General features: G+C 53.0%; 1 protein-coding gene across 2 annotated transcripts in view; it reads right to left on the reverse strand.

Moving 5' to 3' along the window:
• Positions 1–2,620: 2,620 nt before the first annotated feature.
• CACNG5 (calcium voltage-gated channel auxiliary subunit gamma 5) overlaps positions 2,621–19,181 on the reverse strand; it is a 46,103-nt gene continuing 29,542 nt past the window's right edge. For both annotated transcript variants that reach the window (XM_078438251.2, XM_078438250.2), the window contains 5 exons: positions 16,293–16,545; positions 14,770–14,856; positions 12,915–13,055; positions 9,815–9,960; positions 2,621–9,529 (listed from right to left, as the gene is read on the reverse strand). In XM_078438251.2, coding sequence (XP_078294377.2) covers positions 9,272–9,529; positions 9,815–9,960; positions 12,915–13,055; positions 14,770–14,856; positions 16,293–16,488 — 828 coding nt within the window. In that variant the 5' untranslated portion in view covers positions 16,489–16,545 and the 3' untranslated portion in view covers positions 2,621–9,271. The remainder of the gene's footprint in view (positions 9,530–9,814; positions 9,961–12,914; positions 13,056–14,769; positions 14,857–16,292; positions 16,546–19,181) is intronic.

Consider the following 19,181-nt stretch of genomic DNA (forward strand, 5'->3'; position numbering starts at 1 on the left):
TGGTTCGTGGGTTCAAGCCCCGCGTGGGGCTCTGTGCTGACAGTTCAGAGCCTGGAGCCTGCTTCGGATTCTGTGCCTCCCTCTCTTTCTGCCCCTCCCCTGCTCGCGCTCTGTCTCTGTCTCTCTCTCAAAAATAAACATTAAAAAATAATTAAATTAAAAAAAAAAAAAAGAGGAGAGTGCAGTGAGGGGCCAGCATGCAGGAAAACGTGGAGCTGTACATCCATTTCCAACATTGGTTGTGTGAAATAGTAGAAAATACACATGGTGGTCTCTTCTCTGGTTCCTGGCACAGACGTCCTAAATCCCTTGGAATTTCCTGGGTGATGGGAGAGTCTTTTGTTCTGATGAGGCAACCCTGGGTGGGCTCCTGGATAGTTTCAAGATGGGGGCTAGTCACCAGAGAGACCAAGGCATGATTAGAAGCCTGGAATTTTCAGCCCTACCCCCCATCCTGCAAGCAGGGAAGAGGGGCTGGAAATTGGGCTAACGATTGACCAGGCCTACATGATGAAGACTCCATAAGAATCCCGAAGGAGGAAATTTGGAGAGCATCTGGGTTGGTGACCACACTCATGTGCCCAGAGGGTGTCACACTACAACTCCACAGGGCTACAAGCTCCGGTGTTCAGGACTCTTCCAGACCTCTCCCGCCCTGTGTATCCCTTCATCCACCTGCTCATCTGCATCCTTATCATAACCTTTATCATCTAATAAACTGGGAAGTGTGTTTCCCTGAGTTCTGTGAACTGCTCTAGCCAGTGACTGGATCCAAGGAGTGAAGTCATAAGAACCCCTGATTTGTAGCCAAGTTGGACAGAAGTTGGGCGTAACCTGGAGACCTTCTTGTAGTTGGCATCAGAAGTGGGGGACAGTCTCACAGGACTGAACCCTCTTAACCTGTTGGGTCTGCGTCAACTCTGGTTAATGTCAGAGTGGAACTGAATTGTGGGACACCCAGCTTGGTGTGGGGAAACCGACACGCATCTGGTGTCGTAAGTGCTGTGTGTGAGAGTGAAGGACGAAGCAGTGAGTTTTTCCAGCAGAGATGAGAGTAATAAGTGGAGAGCTTTCAGGAGAATGGCACCTCACCATTCTTTCCCACTTATTGAGACCTTTTCTTCCCCATCAATCTTTGAACGGGAGCCTGGACTAGTTCTCTGATTATGGAAGTGGACGCTTTGGCCGTGTGGGGCATTTAGAACTGCAGGTAGCAACCAATTAAAACAGGGCTTTCAGAGCACCGCAAATATCATCTGTGTGGTTATGAGCAAGCCCCCAACCCTCTTTAAATGTCAGTGTCCTTTCACGAACCGGATTGAGAGGGCTAAATGAAGGAATGCTCGCAAAACCCCTACTACGTGCCAGACGCTCTGAATAAGGGCTTTACATGCACGCTGATGATGACGTCTGGCGATGACCCCTCTGCTGAACTCGTAGGCCCTTAGACTGACATTCACAAGAAACCGTGTCTTGATTCAAGATGGTGAATCCATTTTCCCCGAATCTGCCCCTGACCTCGTAGGACACCATCCAGCCTTGATCATTTAGGGCACTGAGAATTGCTTTGGATTTAATATGTGGTACTCACCTGGAACCTCTTGGGTTGGTTTAAGTTTGTCTTTTGGCCATTTTGTTAAGACAAATAACAGACAAATAAGACAAATAAGATAAATAGTCCTGAGGAGGACTTTTACCTTTACAACACATAGTTGTCTTTTAAAAAATAGACTCCATAGTATTTTCACACGGATTCTATCGTGTCTAATACGGGGTAGGAGGTGGACGTGTGGATGTGGGTGGACTTAATATAAAAATTGAGCCAAGTCCAGTCTGCTGAGAAGACTGTCATACATGGTCTCTTTGTTGCCTGATCAGAAACCTCCAAAGCCCTCAAGCCTTGTTCTTATTATGATTGCTGAGTGTGAAATGAATTATTCAAAGACCAGTGATGAAGACTGATTTAAGTTCTGTGTCGGAGCCCTGAGACTGTAAGGTCATTTCTGAGCATCTAAGGCCTACTCAGAGCCAGAAGTCCATCCCTTGGCCCTGAAAGTGGGGGCAGAGAGAATACTGGCTCCAGAATGCTGAGCACTGCTGTCCTCTTTCTCAAAGGCAGGCCCTTCCTGCATCCCGATGAGTACCAGCTCAGCAGGGAAAGGGCCCAGGAGCAGAGAGGCCGGGAATGTGCCCATGGACTTGACATCTTGCCCATGGCATAGCCTTATCTAAAGAGGCAGGGTCTGTGTGGGTTGGGAGGGAGCAAGGAAGATGCCTGGGCCTTTAGCCTCTCTGGTTGCCCACCCAGGATCATTTCCCCTTCTTTTCCTCTACTTTGTTTGGGAAGCAGTGCTCCCCAACCAGACTCAGAAGGGGCTTTATCCTCAATCTGAAGGGGGAAATCCTGGTAGATCGAAGCCAGTGGTTATCAACTCTGCTTTCACACGAGAACCACCTTGGGAGCTTTAAAAAAAAAAAAAAAAAAAAAAGCTCATGTGCCTGGAACCCAGTCCCTAGAGCCTAGAGCATGGCACAGTCTTGACATCACCTGGAAATTGTTAGAGAAACAGTCTCAGTGCCCAGCTCAGAACAAAATCAGAATCTATACCTGGAAGAACAATTGGTCAAAGCCAATCATAGTGCAGCACATTGTATTTTTCTAAGGTGGTTGCCACAACAGATTCCTTTCTCATGTCCCTGTCTTCACAACAGGACTTTGACACGCATCACGTCTCAAACTGGCAGGATCTGTGTTCTCTCCCCTTACATTTGGGTGATCTGGTGATTATGATGGAAAGGACACCAGATGACATCCAAGGTTACTTCAAAGAAAGGCAATACTGCCTGTCTTTTAGGATGTTCACTCTCAGACCCCAGCTGTCATGCTCCAAGGAAGACCAGGCCTTGTGAAGAGACTGTGCATAGGTGTCCCAGCCGACAGCCCTGGCTGTGGTCCCGGTGGACATAATTGCCAGACAAGTGAGCAAGGAAGTTTTGAAGATGATAGTCACTGACTCTAGCCCCCTGAGAGATCCTGAGTGAGAACCATCTTGCTGAGCCCAGTCAGCCCCCCAAAGTGTCAGAAATAATGATATGATTGCGATGAAGCTATTGAGGTTTGGGGTAACTCGTTATTTCGATAGATGACTGGAGTATGTGGTCACCCCTTCCCTTTGCCAGATGGTGGTTTATCAATGGGCACATGACCCCAGAGGTGGAGACTTCTGGGAAATTGGTCTTTCTTCCTAAGAAAGCCACACAAGAAGAGATAGTCCTTCACTTTCTTCTGATGTTGTTGTATCTAGATAGGACCCTTGGGATTGCTGCCAACCTGAGGATAAAGTCAATGGCGGCACCCCCAAGAGATGGAAAAAACTTGGGTTTTTGATGGCATCATTGAGCCCATGAATTAGCCAGTCCTTGGACCCACACCTACTCCTGGCCTTCCTGACGTGAAGATAAGAAATACTCCTATTGTTTAAAGCAGTTTGAGTCAAACTATTACTTTTGCCATTGAAATGACCTATTCGTTGCAGCGCATAAGCCAGAATCTGATCTCCACCGGCTTTAAAAAGGGAGGATCTCGAGGCCAAGGTCAGTGAACAATGGGGTATCAGATATGTCCCCCCAAAACTGCTCCTTGCTGGTGAGGAGAGAGCCAGAGGAATGGGAAGAAAGCCCCTCCCAGGCTACGCGCAGGATGAGGGGTTGGAGCGGGGCAGGGCCGGGAAAACACGGCAAGTCAGCTAAGCTTGGGGCATAGAGATGGTGACTCCGAACCAGTGCTCAGCCCTGAGCCAGTACATCTGCTCCACCGGGCACCCCCAGGATTCCCATTTAAGTTGTCACTCAGGCTCACTCCTTCCCAGGGCAGAGAGGCCGAGGAGGCTGTCCATCTTATGGGTGGAGAAACTGAGACCTGAAATGTGCCACTGGTTTTCCCGGAGGGGGTAGCTGGAGGCTTGAAGCCCAGCTCCGAGGTGGAAAGGCTGGGTTGGGACTCAGCAGAGGAAGCCACGGATCCTATCCCCGAGCCCTCAGCCCACTGGGATAATCGGCCAGCATCTCATCTGCCAACCAAGGCCAAGACTGAGCTCCTGATGACATTTCTAGGATGAGCTTTTCCAGGGAACTGTCAGTTCCCTCCCCTCACCCAACTCCCACCTGGAAACTTTCATCTCCTAACAGACATAGTCACATTTTGGGTACCTTTCAGCTGGGAAAGATTTTTCTTGCCCTTCTTTTGGCACCAAAGTGGTGCCTCTTGACCTTGAACCCCTTGGAGGCTCTTGACCTCCGGAGTTGGCTCACCAGGGCCTCACTTCCCATAACGCCATCCAGGGGAGCAGACGCTGGATTGAGAAGCTCCACTGCCTCCCATTCCCATTGGCTGAGAAGGGGACAGCTGAGTTCATCTTTGAAACCTCCCTCCTCTCCCCTCCGGCTGTTCTGGGGCCTGCCATTTGCATTCTATCATACACAATCTTGTTCTTCCTTGAGGTCCCCCGAGTATGTGCTCTCTTAGCTAAATTCTGCATTCTTTGGGGGTGTCATCTGGGTGCCCCTGGCAGGAGGCAGAGGCTGGGGGTCTGTCATTTGAGCCTGGTTGGATTTTGCCTACAGAACTTACAGTCTTTTGAGCTGGAGACAGAACCTGCAGATGACTTTATCCAACTCCCTCGTTGTATGAATGATAAAAGGAGGTCCCTAGGCTGCTGACAATACACAGAGCGGGAGCAGTGCCCTGCAGGGAACTCAGGTCCATTGCCACCCTGGAACCAGCAGAGCAGAAGCCTCGCTGGATGCAAACACCCAAGGGCGGGCGACCCGGGCAGAAAAGTCTGGCTCAGAAGCAGATGGGGAGATCGGCCTTTAGTACACATGAGGAAGCCGAGGCAGGCAGTTGTAGGTGGGAATCCAGCAAACAGAATTCTTCCAGAAGGAAGGGCCTGAGGCCCCAGCGCCCATCCTGGGTCCTGGGGGGGGGGGGGGCGGGGGCTTTGGCCCAGCTATGGCTCACCACCTTCCACCCCTTTGGGGAGAGTCAGGTCTGCACCGTGGCGGCCTCTGAGACTCGGTGCCATGGCTGACTTCACACGTGCAGTGCAGGCTGGGCCCTGGCCCATCTGGCACGTTCGGTGGAATCCGCTCATTCACCTGTTCCCCACTCACGGAGTGTTTGTGTTCCAGAGGCTGAGAAACTTCTCAAGGGTTGTGTTAGCATGGGGGCATGTATTCACCGAGTGTAGGATACCAGCCAACACTGGGGGAGCTGCAAACGTGCTCCATGCACTCATCGGGGAGATGGCTTCGGCTGGAGGGACAGCCTGCGAAAGAACAGAGCCCTGGGCGTGGCCGTACACGTGCGTGCATGGGTGAGCAGAGATGCACCGACTCCCCCTACTCCTGTATCTCACACCTACCCTGCAATTCTTCTTTGTAAAGTTTATGCATTTGCTTTGAGAGAGAGAGGGTGGGGAAGGGGCAGAAAGAGAGGGAGAGGAGCCCAAGCAGGCGCTCACCGTCAGAGTACAGCTCAACGAGGAGCACAACCCCACGAACCGCGAGATCATGACCTGAGCTGGGATCAAGAGTCGGATGCTCAACTGACTGAGCCACGCCGGCGCCCCACCTACCCTGCAATGCTGAAGATGGAATACCATTTCCCCGGATCTCATCTGCCCTTTGTCCATTTAAAGTGTCAACTTGGCTGGGCCATGGTGCCCAGATTATTCTGGCAGTTTCTGTGAAGGTGTGTTTCAGATGAGATTGCCATTTATGGCAGCGGACTTTGAGTAACACGGATTCTTTCTTAGCATGTGCTGGGCCTCGTCCAATCAGGTGAAGGCCTGAATAGAATAAAGACTGACCTACCCCAGGCAAGAAGAAAATCTACCAGCAGATGGCCTTCAGACTCACACTGCGACTCTTCCCTGAGTCTGCAGCCTGCTGGCCTCCCCCATCTGATTTTGGTGATTTTGGACTTGCCAAGCCTCCACCACCATGGGAACCAATTCCTTAAAATAAATCTCTAGGTGCATCCTATCGGTTCCGTTTCTCTGGAGAACCCCAATACACCACTTTTATGTGGGGAGAAAGGAGTTACCCAAACATTAAGGAAGGCCCCCCCCACACACACATCACTGAGAAGCTGGTGGCACTTGGGGATTTGCCCCCAAATGCCTCCCCATCAACTCAGTCCACAGTCCTAATAACAACCCATTCCTCTGAAGGCCATCTGGTGGGACAGAGGGTGTCACGGAGTTCCCCCCCCCCCCCCCGGGGCAAGGAGGAGGCTGGTGAGTTCCATGTGGGAGGGAGCCAGCAGTGGAATTATTCCTGCCCAACCACTGGTGACACTGAGTGCTTTTACTCCCCAATTTATCAGACTTCAGCTCATTACCCTCCCTCTTCAAGTGTTGGAGGGTGAGAAAAAAAAATCTCATCAATGTGTTTTTTTGAGTTCTTGAGGAAACAAGAGATCAGCAAGGGCATTGGGAAAAGAGCCGGATTATGATTTCTGAGTTGAGATTACACAGTTTAATATTTGATTGTGGGGAGGCTGCAAACAGACCCCCAGTTCTGAGATTCGTGTGTGGAAACCACACGAAAGGAAACCACAATGGTTCCACAATGATCGATAACCTTCCCCCCTCCCTCATGAAGGAGGACGATGACCCAGAACCTGTTCGTAAGAGAAGCAGAAGCTGTATGTTCCCAAGGTAAGAGCTTCTTGGCTTAGCGAGTCCAGCAGCCAGGCCAATAAAGGCCCATCCTAATGATGTCAGGCAACAATCAGCTCGTGTTTAGGCGTGGATTCTATTTTTTCCAGGTGCACAAACACAAGCTCAGTACAGTGACAGAGAAAGGGAAATGAGGGACAGGGAAGTGCATCTTAGGAGGGTAATCACATTGACAAAAACCGGAGAAGAGCACATCTAAACAAGCGGTCCAGTTCGGAAATGCTACCTACTGGTCTGCACGTACACTAACCGATGCCTCTACTGCGGAGAAGAATGTGGTTTCCGTTTTATTCTGTAAACAGTAACCAGAGTGCGATGGTCATGTGCAAGGTGCCAATGGACTGGAAAGTTGGGTTGGGTCTATAGTTGCTATCAGTTTCAAGGCAAGGATTGAAAAGTCACGTATGATGGCATTCTGGAGCTTTCTACACGAGGCTGAATCAACAGAGTTGGGGGCGGGTGTGTGCGAAGTGGGGGGCTTGAAAATAATTTAGGTCAAGCCCCTCAGAGCAGACGGGGCTTGCCCAAGGATCCGTGCTGAGTGAGTGGCTGAGCTGGGACCAGAATCGCCTCCTCTGATCTTCTCTACTGTGCTGTGAAGCAGGTGTTATAATCCAGCTACGAAGCAACTTGCCCGTACCTGTTCAATTGTGTGGCCCCCAAAGTAGTGTGTTGAGGCCCTCACCTCCAGAACCTCAGAATGTGACCGTATTTGGAGACAGGGCCTTTACATGGTGATGAAGGTAAAACCGGGCTCTCTTAGGATGGGCTCTAATTCAATCTGACTGGCATCCTTATAAGAGGGAATGTGGACACCAGGGGTGGGCACACAAGCAGAAGAAAGACCCTGTGAGGACACATCCAGAAGAGGGCCATCTGCGAGCCAGGGAGAGAAAGCGAATCTGCTGACGCCTTGATCTCTGACTTCCGGTCTCCAGGACTGTGAGAAAATAACGGTCTGTGTTTTGAGCCATCGGGTCTGCGGTGTTTTGTTACGGCAGTTCTAGAAAACGAATAGACTGTCCTTTCCAAGTCCGTACCCACAGATGTGTGGGTTTTGGTACAGCTTTCCAGGGCCCACGTGTTGCCCGCGGTGGCCCTGCGAACCTGGAACCCAATGCTATCTTAAAGAGAGCAAGAGAAAGACCGAAAAGCTGGCAATGCAAAAACACACGGCAGAGAGCCTGGCTTTGTTTCGCTCCTCACAATCTCAAAACCGGAACTACACACGCTGAGAAGATGCCTGGAAAACTGGGGTCACATCCTGCGGTGCAGGATTTCCCCACCCGCCCCGCTGCATTTCATGGAGAGGGCCTGGTACCCCCCAGCGCAGCTTGGCTACTAGGGAAACGGGCATCACCATGCCTCCTCTGGAACCATCCAGTTGCCGACATAGGCCCCAACCAAGTCCAGCAAGCGGATACTGCCCTGTGTTAGGATTAAAGGGCAACCCCCAAATGTTCACAGAGAGCGGCTGGATCCTTCCAAGTCTGGCTTGTTTAGACTCAAAATGCACCAGGTGTTGGCAAATCCAGCTCCAAATCCCAGGCAGCCTCTTTGAAAGCTGCCTTCTACTTAGGTGGTATAGATGTGTGTCTATAGGATTCTATTTTAGGGCCTTGGACAGGAAATACTGCCCATTTGAGCAGGGACAGTATCCCCAGGGCCTGAAATAGTGCCTGATGGTACCAACTGGGACCAGCCAAAGTCTGAAATTCTCCTTGTCAGAGTCACTTCTTGGGTTAAGGCATTAAAGACCCCTGTTAAAAACGGTATAGGGGCCATACATATTAAGACATCATCAGCCATTAACACCTCTTTGTGACTTTCTCAGAGTAGCCTCAGAATCCCCCCCCCCCCCCCAACTTAGCCCGGTGGGGACAAAGCTGGGGCAGCCGAGTCCTGGTGGGAAGAGAGGGCAGAAGATTCACAGCCTATGGGGTGGAGGGGGGCAGGGAGGACAGGACGGCGTGTCGCGCAGACCGACGTGGGTAAGGAAAACGGATAAGGGATTTCACGAGGAACACCGCTTGGCAATTCTGAACCAGCCAGACCTCCGTATGAGATTCACCTTTCGCCCTGATGGTCCAGAACACGAACACGGGGGCCAAGCTAGTTGGTAGGCACACAGGTCCGGCTGGGTCTGTGTAAGGAACTCGGCATCTCAGAGCTGGTCTCGGCCTGGGGCCACGGAGGAAGGTGTGTGGGGACAGATAACACAGCTGGAACAGCCACGTCTCCCAAGGAAGGGGAGAGCCGCAGGAGTGATTGGCACCCGAGAGGCGGGGCCACGCCCACACTCTCAGCCGATCAGCTTGTCCGCTGGCTCCAGACTCCTGACCCCACGCTGGGGGCAGCGAGAGCCGCTCTTGGGGAAACTTGGAGACGACACGGGTCAAGGGACAAGAGCGAAGCGTGGTGGGGACAGCCTGGGCCTGTCAACCAAGGGCCTGGGGCTCACAGACCATCAGGGGAGCATGGGAAGGGCCGTCTGGTTGTCCACGGTCCAGGGAGGAAGGCGGTGAGGCTCAGCAGGGGGAGGATGACATCTGGTCATAGTCGGGGCACTTGAGCAAGGCTGGGTAGTTGCTGTTCATCTGCAGGGAGGCGTCACTGGAGATGTCAGACGGGCTGCGGCCCCGGACCCAGGCGTCCGGGTGCAGGAACTGGCCTGAGTAATCAGAGCAGTTGCTCAGACGGGGACGGTAGAAGCCGGGGTGAGGCCTGTACATGTCCTCGGCGGTGTACCTCTTCATGAACAGGTACACGGACATCACCCCAGCGCTCTACAGTGAGGAGAGAGCAGAGGAGAGCTCACTGCCGGGGGGCCTGGCCTTGCTCCCCAGCTGGGGCCTGCACAGGACACAGCCACCAGAGCAGCTGGAGCTGGGAGGGACATGCATGCGGGCACAGAACTGGGATGTCCTGGAGGAGCGGGAGGGGGTGAAGAGAGTGATACATTCCGGGGAGGAGGAAGGGCAGCGAGTGCGTCCCCGCCCCCCCCCCCCCCCCCCGCCCCCGCCGAGTGTCTTCCTGTCCCGCCCCCACCCAGCCTGCTGGGGGAAGGTTACCTCTGTCAAAAGGAAAGAGATGGCAGCAAAGGCAAACGACCACCCATACTTGTAGTTGAAATAGGTCTCCGTGTCCCTGGTCCTGTTGAGCATCTCATCGTTGATGCTGGAGATGTACAGCACCAGGCCCACCACCAGAGAGAGGCCTGGGGCAAGGGCAAGGGGGTGCTTAGGGAAGAAGCCCGGGGAGTTTGCTGGTGGGGCACCCACCTCCCCTTGGGGTTCAGGAAGGAAGCTGTGGGCCTTGTGGTAACAATGGTCTCCTTCTGGACTAGAACGAGAGTAGGAGCTCTCCTCCTAAAGACCTTGTTTAGACCATGACCTTCTAGAAAGTAGACAGTTGCTAAGAAAGCTCCCCATCCAGCCACCTTCTGGGCCAGGGAAGCCCCGTGGGTCTCAACCCACCTGCCCACTACGATGACCTGTCAGACATACTTGCCTGAGCCCCATCCCTGAACATTCTGAGTCACTTGGCCTGGGCTGGGCCCCTGGCACTGTGCTCTTTTAATGATAATGTGAAGTAAGGGTGCAGACCACTGAACTAGCACGTGGCTTTTGCTAAACTGAGGAATGAGACGGGCTCCCTTGGTAGAGGCGGCCAGGGCGTCCAATCCCTGTCTCCAGCAGGGGGTGGTGACCTCCTTGTGGAGACCAAGTGGCCCGTGGTCTTCACAGCCCAGCTGACCGTGGGTGCGGCATATTGAGATTGTAAGGCAGGAGAGGTTAAGCCAGAGTTTGTCCAGATTCTGGCAAGCGTTAAATCAAGAGGCCAGTGGGGCCCCAACTCCTGTGCCGTGGTGCAAGTGACTGCCTCAGGCATTCAATTAGTTACTGTAACTGAATCAGGACATAATTAATTACTCTGTTTTGAGCTGTTCAGGCTTAATTCCACTCACATGATTAAACTAGGGCATCTTGTAGGGGAACATTAAAGGAAAATAGGTGTGATTCAAGCCTTCCTTGGTGCTTAACTCACATTGGAATCATTGCTGGCCCAAGGGAATCCTCGTTATTGTTATCATGAAAACAACTTCAGGTGGCCCAGTTCACGCTGAGATTTCTGATCCCGTTGCCTGCTTCTGAAAAACTTCAGGTGCCTTGAAGCTACTGTACAGCCTTGACTATTTTAAGTTCATAGAAAGGTAAAGGAAAAGTTTAACCCCTGAGTCTGTACCTCTTAGACTAGGTAGAAATATCACCATGCAGAGGGCAGGACACTGCAGGTGCTCAATAAATATGTGTTGGATTGATGGATGGAAAGGTGGATGAATGGATTAATAGATGGAAGAATGGATGGAAGATGGATGGGTCAGTTGAAAAAAAGATGGACAGATGAGTGGAAGAAAGGATGGAGGGAGAAAAAAAAGGGAGAGGGAGGAAGGGAGGGAGGGAGGGGAAGGGAGGAGAAGAAAGGAGGGGAGGGAGGGAAGGAAGGGAGGGAGGGAGGAAGGAAGGCGAAAAGGAAGGAAGGAAGGAAGGAGGGAAGGAAGGAAGGAAAGAAGGAAGGAAGGAGAAACGGAAGGAAGGAGGGAGGGAAGGAAGGAGAAAAGAAAGGAAGGAGGGAGGGAAGGAAGGAGAAAAGGAAGGAGGGAGGGAGGGAAGGAAGGAAGGAGAAAAGAAAGGAAGGAAAGAGGGAGGGAAGGAAGGAGAAAAGAAAGGAGGGAATGAAGGAAGGAGGGAAGGAAGGAGAAAAGGAAGGACGGATGGACCCTCTAGCCTTTGGGATGCCTCCTCCCAGATGTTAGACACCTCAAACTCAGCATTTCCTACACTAAATTCACGAGCTGGGCCCAAATCTGCTTCTTCTCCTGTGGTCCCTAGATCAACGATGTGGCACGTCATCCACCCACTGCCCAAGCAAGAACTTGGCACCATCGCTGACTCTTCCCTTGGAAACCTAGTCCTTGTCCTGTTGAGTTTACCCTCCAAATGTCACCTGAATGCTTTCACTCCCTCTTCTCTCCTCTCATCCCCTTAGTTTGGGCCACCGTCACCTCTCTCCTGTGCCACCAAAATAACCTCTCACCTGCTCTCCCTGCCCCTGTCTTGCATCCCCCTCTCCCTTCATTCCCCAGGTGGTCATTCCCAAATCCCCAAATATGATCATATCATCCCTCAGCTCAACATCCTTCTGAAGTTTCTCACAACGTCCAAAATCTGTAAGGCGACCTCACATCCCATCTCTTCTCCCACCACGTTGCACCTTCCCCCCCCCTCCCCCCCGCTCCATCCTCTCTCTTTCCTCCAGGCTCCCTTTTCATCCCCACCCCCAACCTCACTCTTTTACCTAATTCCTACTCATCCTTCAGCTCGCCTTCTCCTGGTCGTCTTCCCTGATCAACCCTTGGTCTGAGTTTCAGCCACTGCTCTTGGCCCCATAGCAGTTCTGGCTGACTGCTATCATAGTCCTTTTTCTGCTGTGTTCAAATTCACTGTCTACTTGTTTAGATCTCCCACTATGCTGACCTTTTTGGAGGCAATGATGCCAATACCAGAATAAAGTCTGGTAGATATCATGAATGAATGAATGAATGAATGAATGAATGAAAGGAAGGAAGGAAGGAAGAAAGAAAGAAAGAAAGAAAGAAAGAAAGAAAGAAAGACAGACAGACAACCTGGTGTCAATCCAAAAAGATAGATCCCTATTTAAGGGACCTGAGCATGGGGTGTGACTGGAAAGTGAAAGGGACAGTAGGAGTCTCCTGTAGGATAGCTCAGGGCTGGGAGTGAAGGGGTCAGTATTCCAAAGGCAGGTTGCACTTTCTTGCAAAATCAGGAAGAAATACCCCCTTCAAAAATAAGTAGGCTCACTACTGGTGGAACTAAGAAGCAAGAGGTGGTAACAGTGAGGCGTGAGGAGACAGCCCAGGCTTGTAATCCCCACTCTGCCCCAGGTGAGCCTGTTAGGTCTCTCCTTTCGCAGGGTCATGGATGGACGTGAGGTCATCAGCGGTGTCCCTCACTGTGACTCAGTTCTTCCTGGGGCACTAACTCAGTGGCTCCAGGGCCAGGGGTTGACCCACAGCTGTGATCAGTACTTCCCAGAGCAGAGCCATTGATCAAGAGTCCAGAGTGCACGAAAGAAAACAGCACGTCTTACCTGAGAGAATAAAAAAGATGCCGGAGACAAAGGCCAGTATAGTCCTATGGGGACGGATGTGTCCAATGTTGCTCAGGATAAACCCAATGAACATGAAGAAGAGGCTGACCAGAGGGAATGGTGTGGCCGAACGAATCATTTCTAATCGAGGGGACAAGAGGATACTGTCAGCTTCCCACGGCCTTACTTCCTGCTCACCCACCCAGTTCAAGTGTTCCTGGAAGTGTTTGCCAACCGGTCCCTGAAGTCTTCTGGCTGGCCCAGTTCTCTGGGCTCCATACCCTCCTTGGGGGGCCTGGGGACCTCCCAGTGCTGGCAGGGTTTCTGTCCCTGAGGCAGGGCTGGGAGGTCTGATTTCAAGGGCCAACATGTTTCTGTCTTTTCTCCCAGCACAAACTACCAGGCATCCAATATGGCAGCTGTGGAAGGGCCTGGTCACCCTTCTCACTTCCTCTCCTGGGGGTATTCTCCATGGGCAAAGGCATCTATCTCTGAGTGGTGCAGGAGACACTTCCTGGCCTTGGTTTTCTTCAATTTTGGGAATGGTCTGTATATTAAATGTATCTGATCTTTGTCCTTGGTTCCTGAGAGATGACCTCTATATCCTTGAAATTTCCCAAGTGATAAGAGTGTCTTTGATATTCATAGTGGGCTCCCTGACTACACCGAGTTTCTTCCAATCAGCTGACTCAGGATGGGGGCTGGAAAGATCAACCATGGGATTAGAAGTTTAGGGGTTTTGAGCCATGTGATACAGGCCCGACTCTGGGAAGAGGAGGGGGAGATTGTGTTCAGTCATGTGGTTGATAGCTCACTCAACCTGCCTCTGTAATGAAGCCCAGTAAAAACTCGGCCCCAAAGCCTGGTTGTGTTTCCTGGTTAGTGGACACATCCATGTGCCAGGATGGTGATGCATCCTGATCCCGTGGGGAGAAGACATGGAGACTCGGCATTCAGTACCCTCCCAGATCTCACCCTACGTGCCTCTTTATTTGGTTGATCTTGATCTGTATCCTTTATAATAAAACTGTGATAAGTATAGCACTTTCCTGAATTCTACAAGTGGTTCTAGCAACTTTTTGAACCTGAGGGGGGTCACAGGAACCCCTGACTTGTAGCCAGCTTGTCAGAAATGTTGGTGGCCTTGGTGACTTCCAAACTTCCAGCTGGTGTGTGAAGTGAGGGCAGTCCGGTTGGGGGCTGAGAACTTAGACTGTGACTTTGTGCTAACTTGGAGTGATTAGTATCAGAATTGTATTGCAAGTTCATACTGGTGGAGGCGGGTGGTTCAGAATCAGCCCTGGTGAGGCAAAGGCCGCGAAGTCAACCTTCTTGGGGGCCAGAGAGTTTGCGTTAGCTCCCTGAGTGCTATAGCTTGAATGCTTAGGGTGGAACCCTCATGACTGGGATCAATGCCCTTATAAAAGAGACCCCACAGAGCTCCCTCTCCCCTTTATCTGCGTGAGAACACAGCAAGAAGGCGCCGGCTGTAGCAGGGAGGGGGCCCTCACCAGAACGTGACCGTGCCGGCACCTTGATCTTGGACTTGCGGACTCTAGGACTGAGAGAAATTTCTGTTGTTGATAAACTACCTGGTCTGTGGCATTTTGTTCCAGCAGCCCGCACGGGCTAAGACACGAGGCAGAATGCCCTCTCCCTTGCCTGGGTCACAAGACCGTCATCACCACTGGAAGAATAATTGGCAGAGTGAGCTCTGGTGAGCTCAGGCCAGCACCGCCGGCTGAGTCAAAGGGCGTTAGCTCTTGCAAAGCAGCCTGGTCGCCCCGACTCTTCCCTTCGCCCTGCTCTGCTCTGGGAAGCCAGTGACCCAGGTCAGAAAGTCTGAGGCACCTACTTAAAACATTGACGGTGGACTCTGATGTCAGCTGGGTGTTCATGGGCATCACATACTCTATGGTGAAGCAGCGGCCCCGCTCCTCACCTGTGAAGACAAGAATCGACGTTTCCAGGTGATTCTTGAAACGTGGACGGGAAGTTAGTACATTCAAATGGGGTTCCCAGCTGCTTCCGGGGACTTTGACCCACAGTGTATTTGCACCTGGGCTGGATCTAACCCCAGGGCGTCCCATCCCTGGCTGGTGACCCACATCTTTCCTGCAGACATCACATCCCGACATCACATGTTTCCTACAGAAGCGCCACTGTGAAGACGGACCCACGCATCAAGAGTCACATGGGAGGCAGACCGCCCTGCAAACCGGAGGTTGAATAACACATCTGGCGGCCGTCTCGTTGCTCTGGGGCAGGCTCGGCCGACGATGGTGCATGGCTGGCTTAGACTCCCCAGGGTGGGTGTCATGGAACAGAGCCCGGAAAGCCTTGTCAATCATTTTGGAAGCCAAATACTAGGGACTTCAAACGCTGCTTCACATGTACATGTGACCATGTGATCGATGTCACATAGTCTAGGGCGGTGGGAGGTGAGGTCAACGTCAGGTGCCATTCCCAAAGCAGACACAAGTCACCGGGAGGCCAGGCTTCGGGGTGCTCTCCCTGCTGAATACTGGTGGGCACCAATCACCACCCCCATCCTCCAAAACCCCGCTTATTATAAAGGGACCACATGCTCCCTCTGCCCAGTGTGCACGTAGGTGACAGGGCCCTTCAAGGATTGCTCAGTGACCACACTGTGGCAGTTCCAGCCAGCTCAGGCTTGCGGCCAGTCACAGAGTACGGAGATGCCCCTCCTGTGCAGGTGGCTCTGGGCCATGATAAAGGGATAAAGGCCAAGTGCTGGGAACGGCAACTCGAGGGTTCCAGAGAAGTCCCAGCAAACTGGAGGGAGGCCCAGATAGGCGGGATCCGAGCCTACACCATCTTGCAGATTTGGAAGGACCCGCATCTGTGTTTTCTCTTTCCCACTTCATGGGGTTGGAATAGGAAAACCGCTAAGTAGTTCCCATTCTGTAAACTAGCGGATATATGTGACACTGAGTCACGGAGACTCACTTCGCCTCCCCGGATCTTCACGTAAGGTTGGAAAAGTAAGTCCTGCCTTGGAGTGTTGTGGGGAGGCCCTGAGATGGAGAAGTCCCTCAACAGTTCCAGACCCGCGTGAGGCCACCTCGTCCAGCCTGCGAGGTGCAGTTCGGGGAAGGCGTGGTTACAATCATCTTTCAGGTGAGGACACGCAGGTCCCGGGGGCATGACATCGTGACTCAGGGCTTGAGTTTGGAACGGGCCCTGGTCACTGCAGGGAGCGCCACCCAGAGTTGACGAGGACCGTCCCTGGTGAACCGCCCCCCGTCCAGCAGGGGCATCTCCTCCCCGTGGGAAGCCCCTCGGGCAGGTTTTCCAAGGGGGCACAAGCCGCCCCTCTCTCTGCGGCCAGGCTGTCCCAACCTGGGGTGCCCTTACCTGCGAGGAAGCAGACACGCCAGAGGCCGGAGTGCAGGGACATCTTGATCTCCATGCTCTGGTTCTGGGGCAGGACCACGCCCTCCTCCAGGTACAGCCAGTAGTCAGTGCTGACCGCAATGCCCAGGAGACCCAGGCCACAGACAGCAAAGACGCTGCTCAGCAGGGTCAGGGCCTTCCTCCCGCAGCCACTCATCTTCCCAGAGGTCGCTGGGCGGCCTGTGGCCAAGGTCCCGCCAGCAGGAGGTGCGCTCTGGAGGCAGAGAGAGGGTGGGCCGGTGGTAGCCACCACGGCTCTGAGCAGGCCAGGACGAGGGGTCTTCGGGAGGGAACTAAAGTCAACCCTTTACGAAAAGGCACAGGGGCGCCTGGGTGGCTCAGTCAGGTGGGCATCCGACGTCGGCTCAGGTCATGATCTCACGGCTCATGAGTTCGAGCCCTGCATCGGGCTCTGTGCTGACAGCTCAGAGCCTGGAGCCTGCTTCGGATTCTGTGTCTCCCTCTCTCTCTCTCTCTGCCCCTCCCCCCCTCAAAAATAAACAAACATTTATTAATAAATAAATAAATAAGGCAGAGGGGCAGGGAAGGCATCTTGGGAGGGTATCTTCCTCATGGGCTCTAATCAGCTGCAGCTCTGGGTCAACACAAGTCACAAGAAGCCACACCACAGTCCAAACCCAATGGGCCTCCTAAACCCACCTCATCAGAAACCATCTGACCTTGGCGGCCCAGCACGTGGTATTGGCAGGAGCCAGCTCTGAACCAGCCAGAGACCAAGCATCTACACAAAGTGAGCCACGAGCACAGCTACCGATTCCTGCCGAGGCCAAGGCCCTGGGCTCAGAGCTGGGTAACACAGATGCCGGCTCTGACGGAGCCCACGGGCCGGCTCAGAACGGAACTCTGGGTTAATCTAGAAACATCCAGGGAGCATCTAAAAATCCCTAAGGCCTGGGTTGCCAGCCTGAGAGATTCTGGTGCAACTGGGCTCATGTGGGGGCCGTGGTATCTTATAAACAGTCTGCACGATTCTAAGGTAAAGCCCAAGTTGAGAACGACTGACCTTTCCTACTCAAAGTGTGACCCACGGACAAGCAGCATCAGCATCACCCCGGAGCTTGTCAGAAACGCAGAATCCCAGGGCCCTCCAATTTTCTTTTTTTTTTTTAATTTTTTTTTTTTAACATTTACTTATTTTTGAGACAGAGAAAGAGCATGAACGGGGGAGGGTCAGAGAAAGAGGGAGACACAGAATCTGAAACAGGTTCGAGGCTCTGAGCTGTCAGCACAGAGCCCAACGCAGGGCTCGAACTCACGGACCGCGGGACCATGACCTGAGCCAACGTTGGACGCTTAACCGACTGAGCCACCCAGGCGCCCCAAGTTTATCTATTTTTTGAGAGAGGGAGTGAGTGGGGAGGGGCAGAGAGCGAGAAGGAGAGAGAGAGAGAATCCCGAGCAGGGATCTCAGTCCTGGGCCTGAACCCACGGACCGCGGGATCATGACCTGAGCCGAAGTCGGACGCTTAACCGACTGAGCCACCCAGGCGTCCCTCCAATTTTCTAAGCCAGAATCGACATTGCGACAAGACCCAGGTGAGCTGTGTATCTATGGACTTCTGAGAAGCTCTGTGCCAAGCAAACACGCAACTATGCTACAATGTAGTCAGTGCCATGATAGGGAAAGCCCAGGATGTGATGAGAGCCCCGAAGAGGGCCACCTAGTGGGGCTGCAGGGTGCAGGCACAGTTCTGGAAGGCTGGCAGCCCCGGAAACTCTGACAGCGTGTCTGGCCTGAGCCGGTCAAGCCTGCCACGCTGCCTGGCTGGCAGCACCTTCCATTGGCCCTTTGCAGTAATACAAAGTCAAAAACGTTGAAATAGGACGTTGATGCTCACAAAGAGTCAGGTGCCACGGCGCCTGGGATGGGGAGGTGGGGTCACCGAGCTCAGGGCCCTGGGGGTGGTCCAGCGGCCCTTCCCAAAGCATAGCATCATCCCTCAGCTGAGACATGGGTATATCCTGGCTGAGCCAGCTGCAAGGGGACAGAAGCCACACTCAGGTCAGGAGGCTTGATTCGTCTGTGAGGTCTGAGCTTGCTGTAGGAGTGGAGAGAAGGAAGACAGGGAGAGAAATGGGTGCCCTTCACAGGAAGCGGGGGACGTCCTGACCCTAGTTCCACAGCACCGGCCCTGCCCCCTCAGCTGACTGTCTACAGAATAAGCCCCCCGCCGGTTTCCTGGAGGGGTGTGTGTGTGAGAACACGGAGAGAGGTTAAGAAACTTGCCCAAGATTGCTGAGCCGGCCGGTGGTGGTACCTGCATTTGAACTTCACCCTGCCTCCTTCCTGAGATCTTGACTGTTCCGTTTCTGTGAGTGTTTTCCAAAGTGGGTTCCACGGAAGCAAAGGCGCCCTGCCCACCAGGCTGCAGAGCACAATCCTTCCCGTACTGGCTTTGACAGAGGAGGGGAAAAGAAAATCCCAAACGGCCAGCCCCACTACCGAGCCACGTCATTGTCCACTCAGTGGGGTGGGCAGTAGAGCAGGATGGCTTGGCTCCCGGTTGGGTTACAAGCATCTAATAGAGCACCTACTGTGTGCGGAGCCCTGTGCTGGCTGCTACGAAAGAGGCAAAGGGAGCAGAGGCTTTGTTGTTCGCAGAGTTCACAGGCTGGAGAAGTATGAAATGGCAGCATCATGACTGTGACCTAAAGGGGGTGGGCAGGATCATAACAGGCAGAACCCAGAACTCTGGGTTCCCAGGGGGGGAGGTAGGCTGCCTGCAGGAGCCCTAGGGAAATGGCAGGTGGGCGGGGTGGTGACGTGGGACAGATAATAACGAAGACTTCCATAGCAATTTGCTGGGTACTCCCATGTGAGGCTTGCAA

This window comes from Panthera onca, chromosome E1, assembly GCF_046562875.1.
Source record: "Panthera onca isolate mPanOnc1 chromosome E1, mPanOnc1 haplotype 2, whole genome shotgun sequence".
Lineage (NCBI taxonomy): Eukaryota > Metazoa > Chordata > Mammalia > Carnivora > Felidae > Panthera > Panthera onca.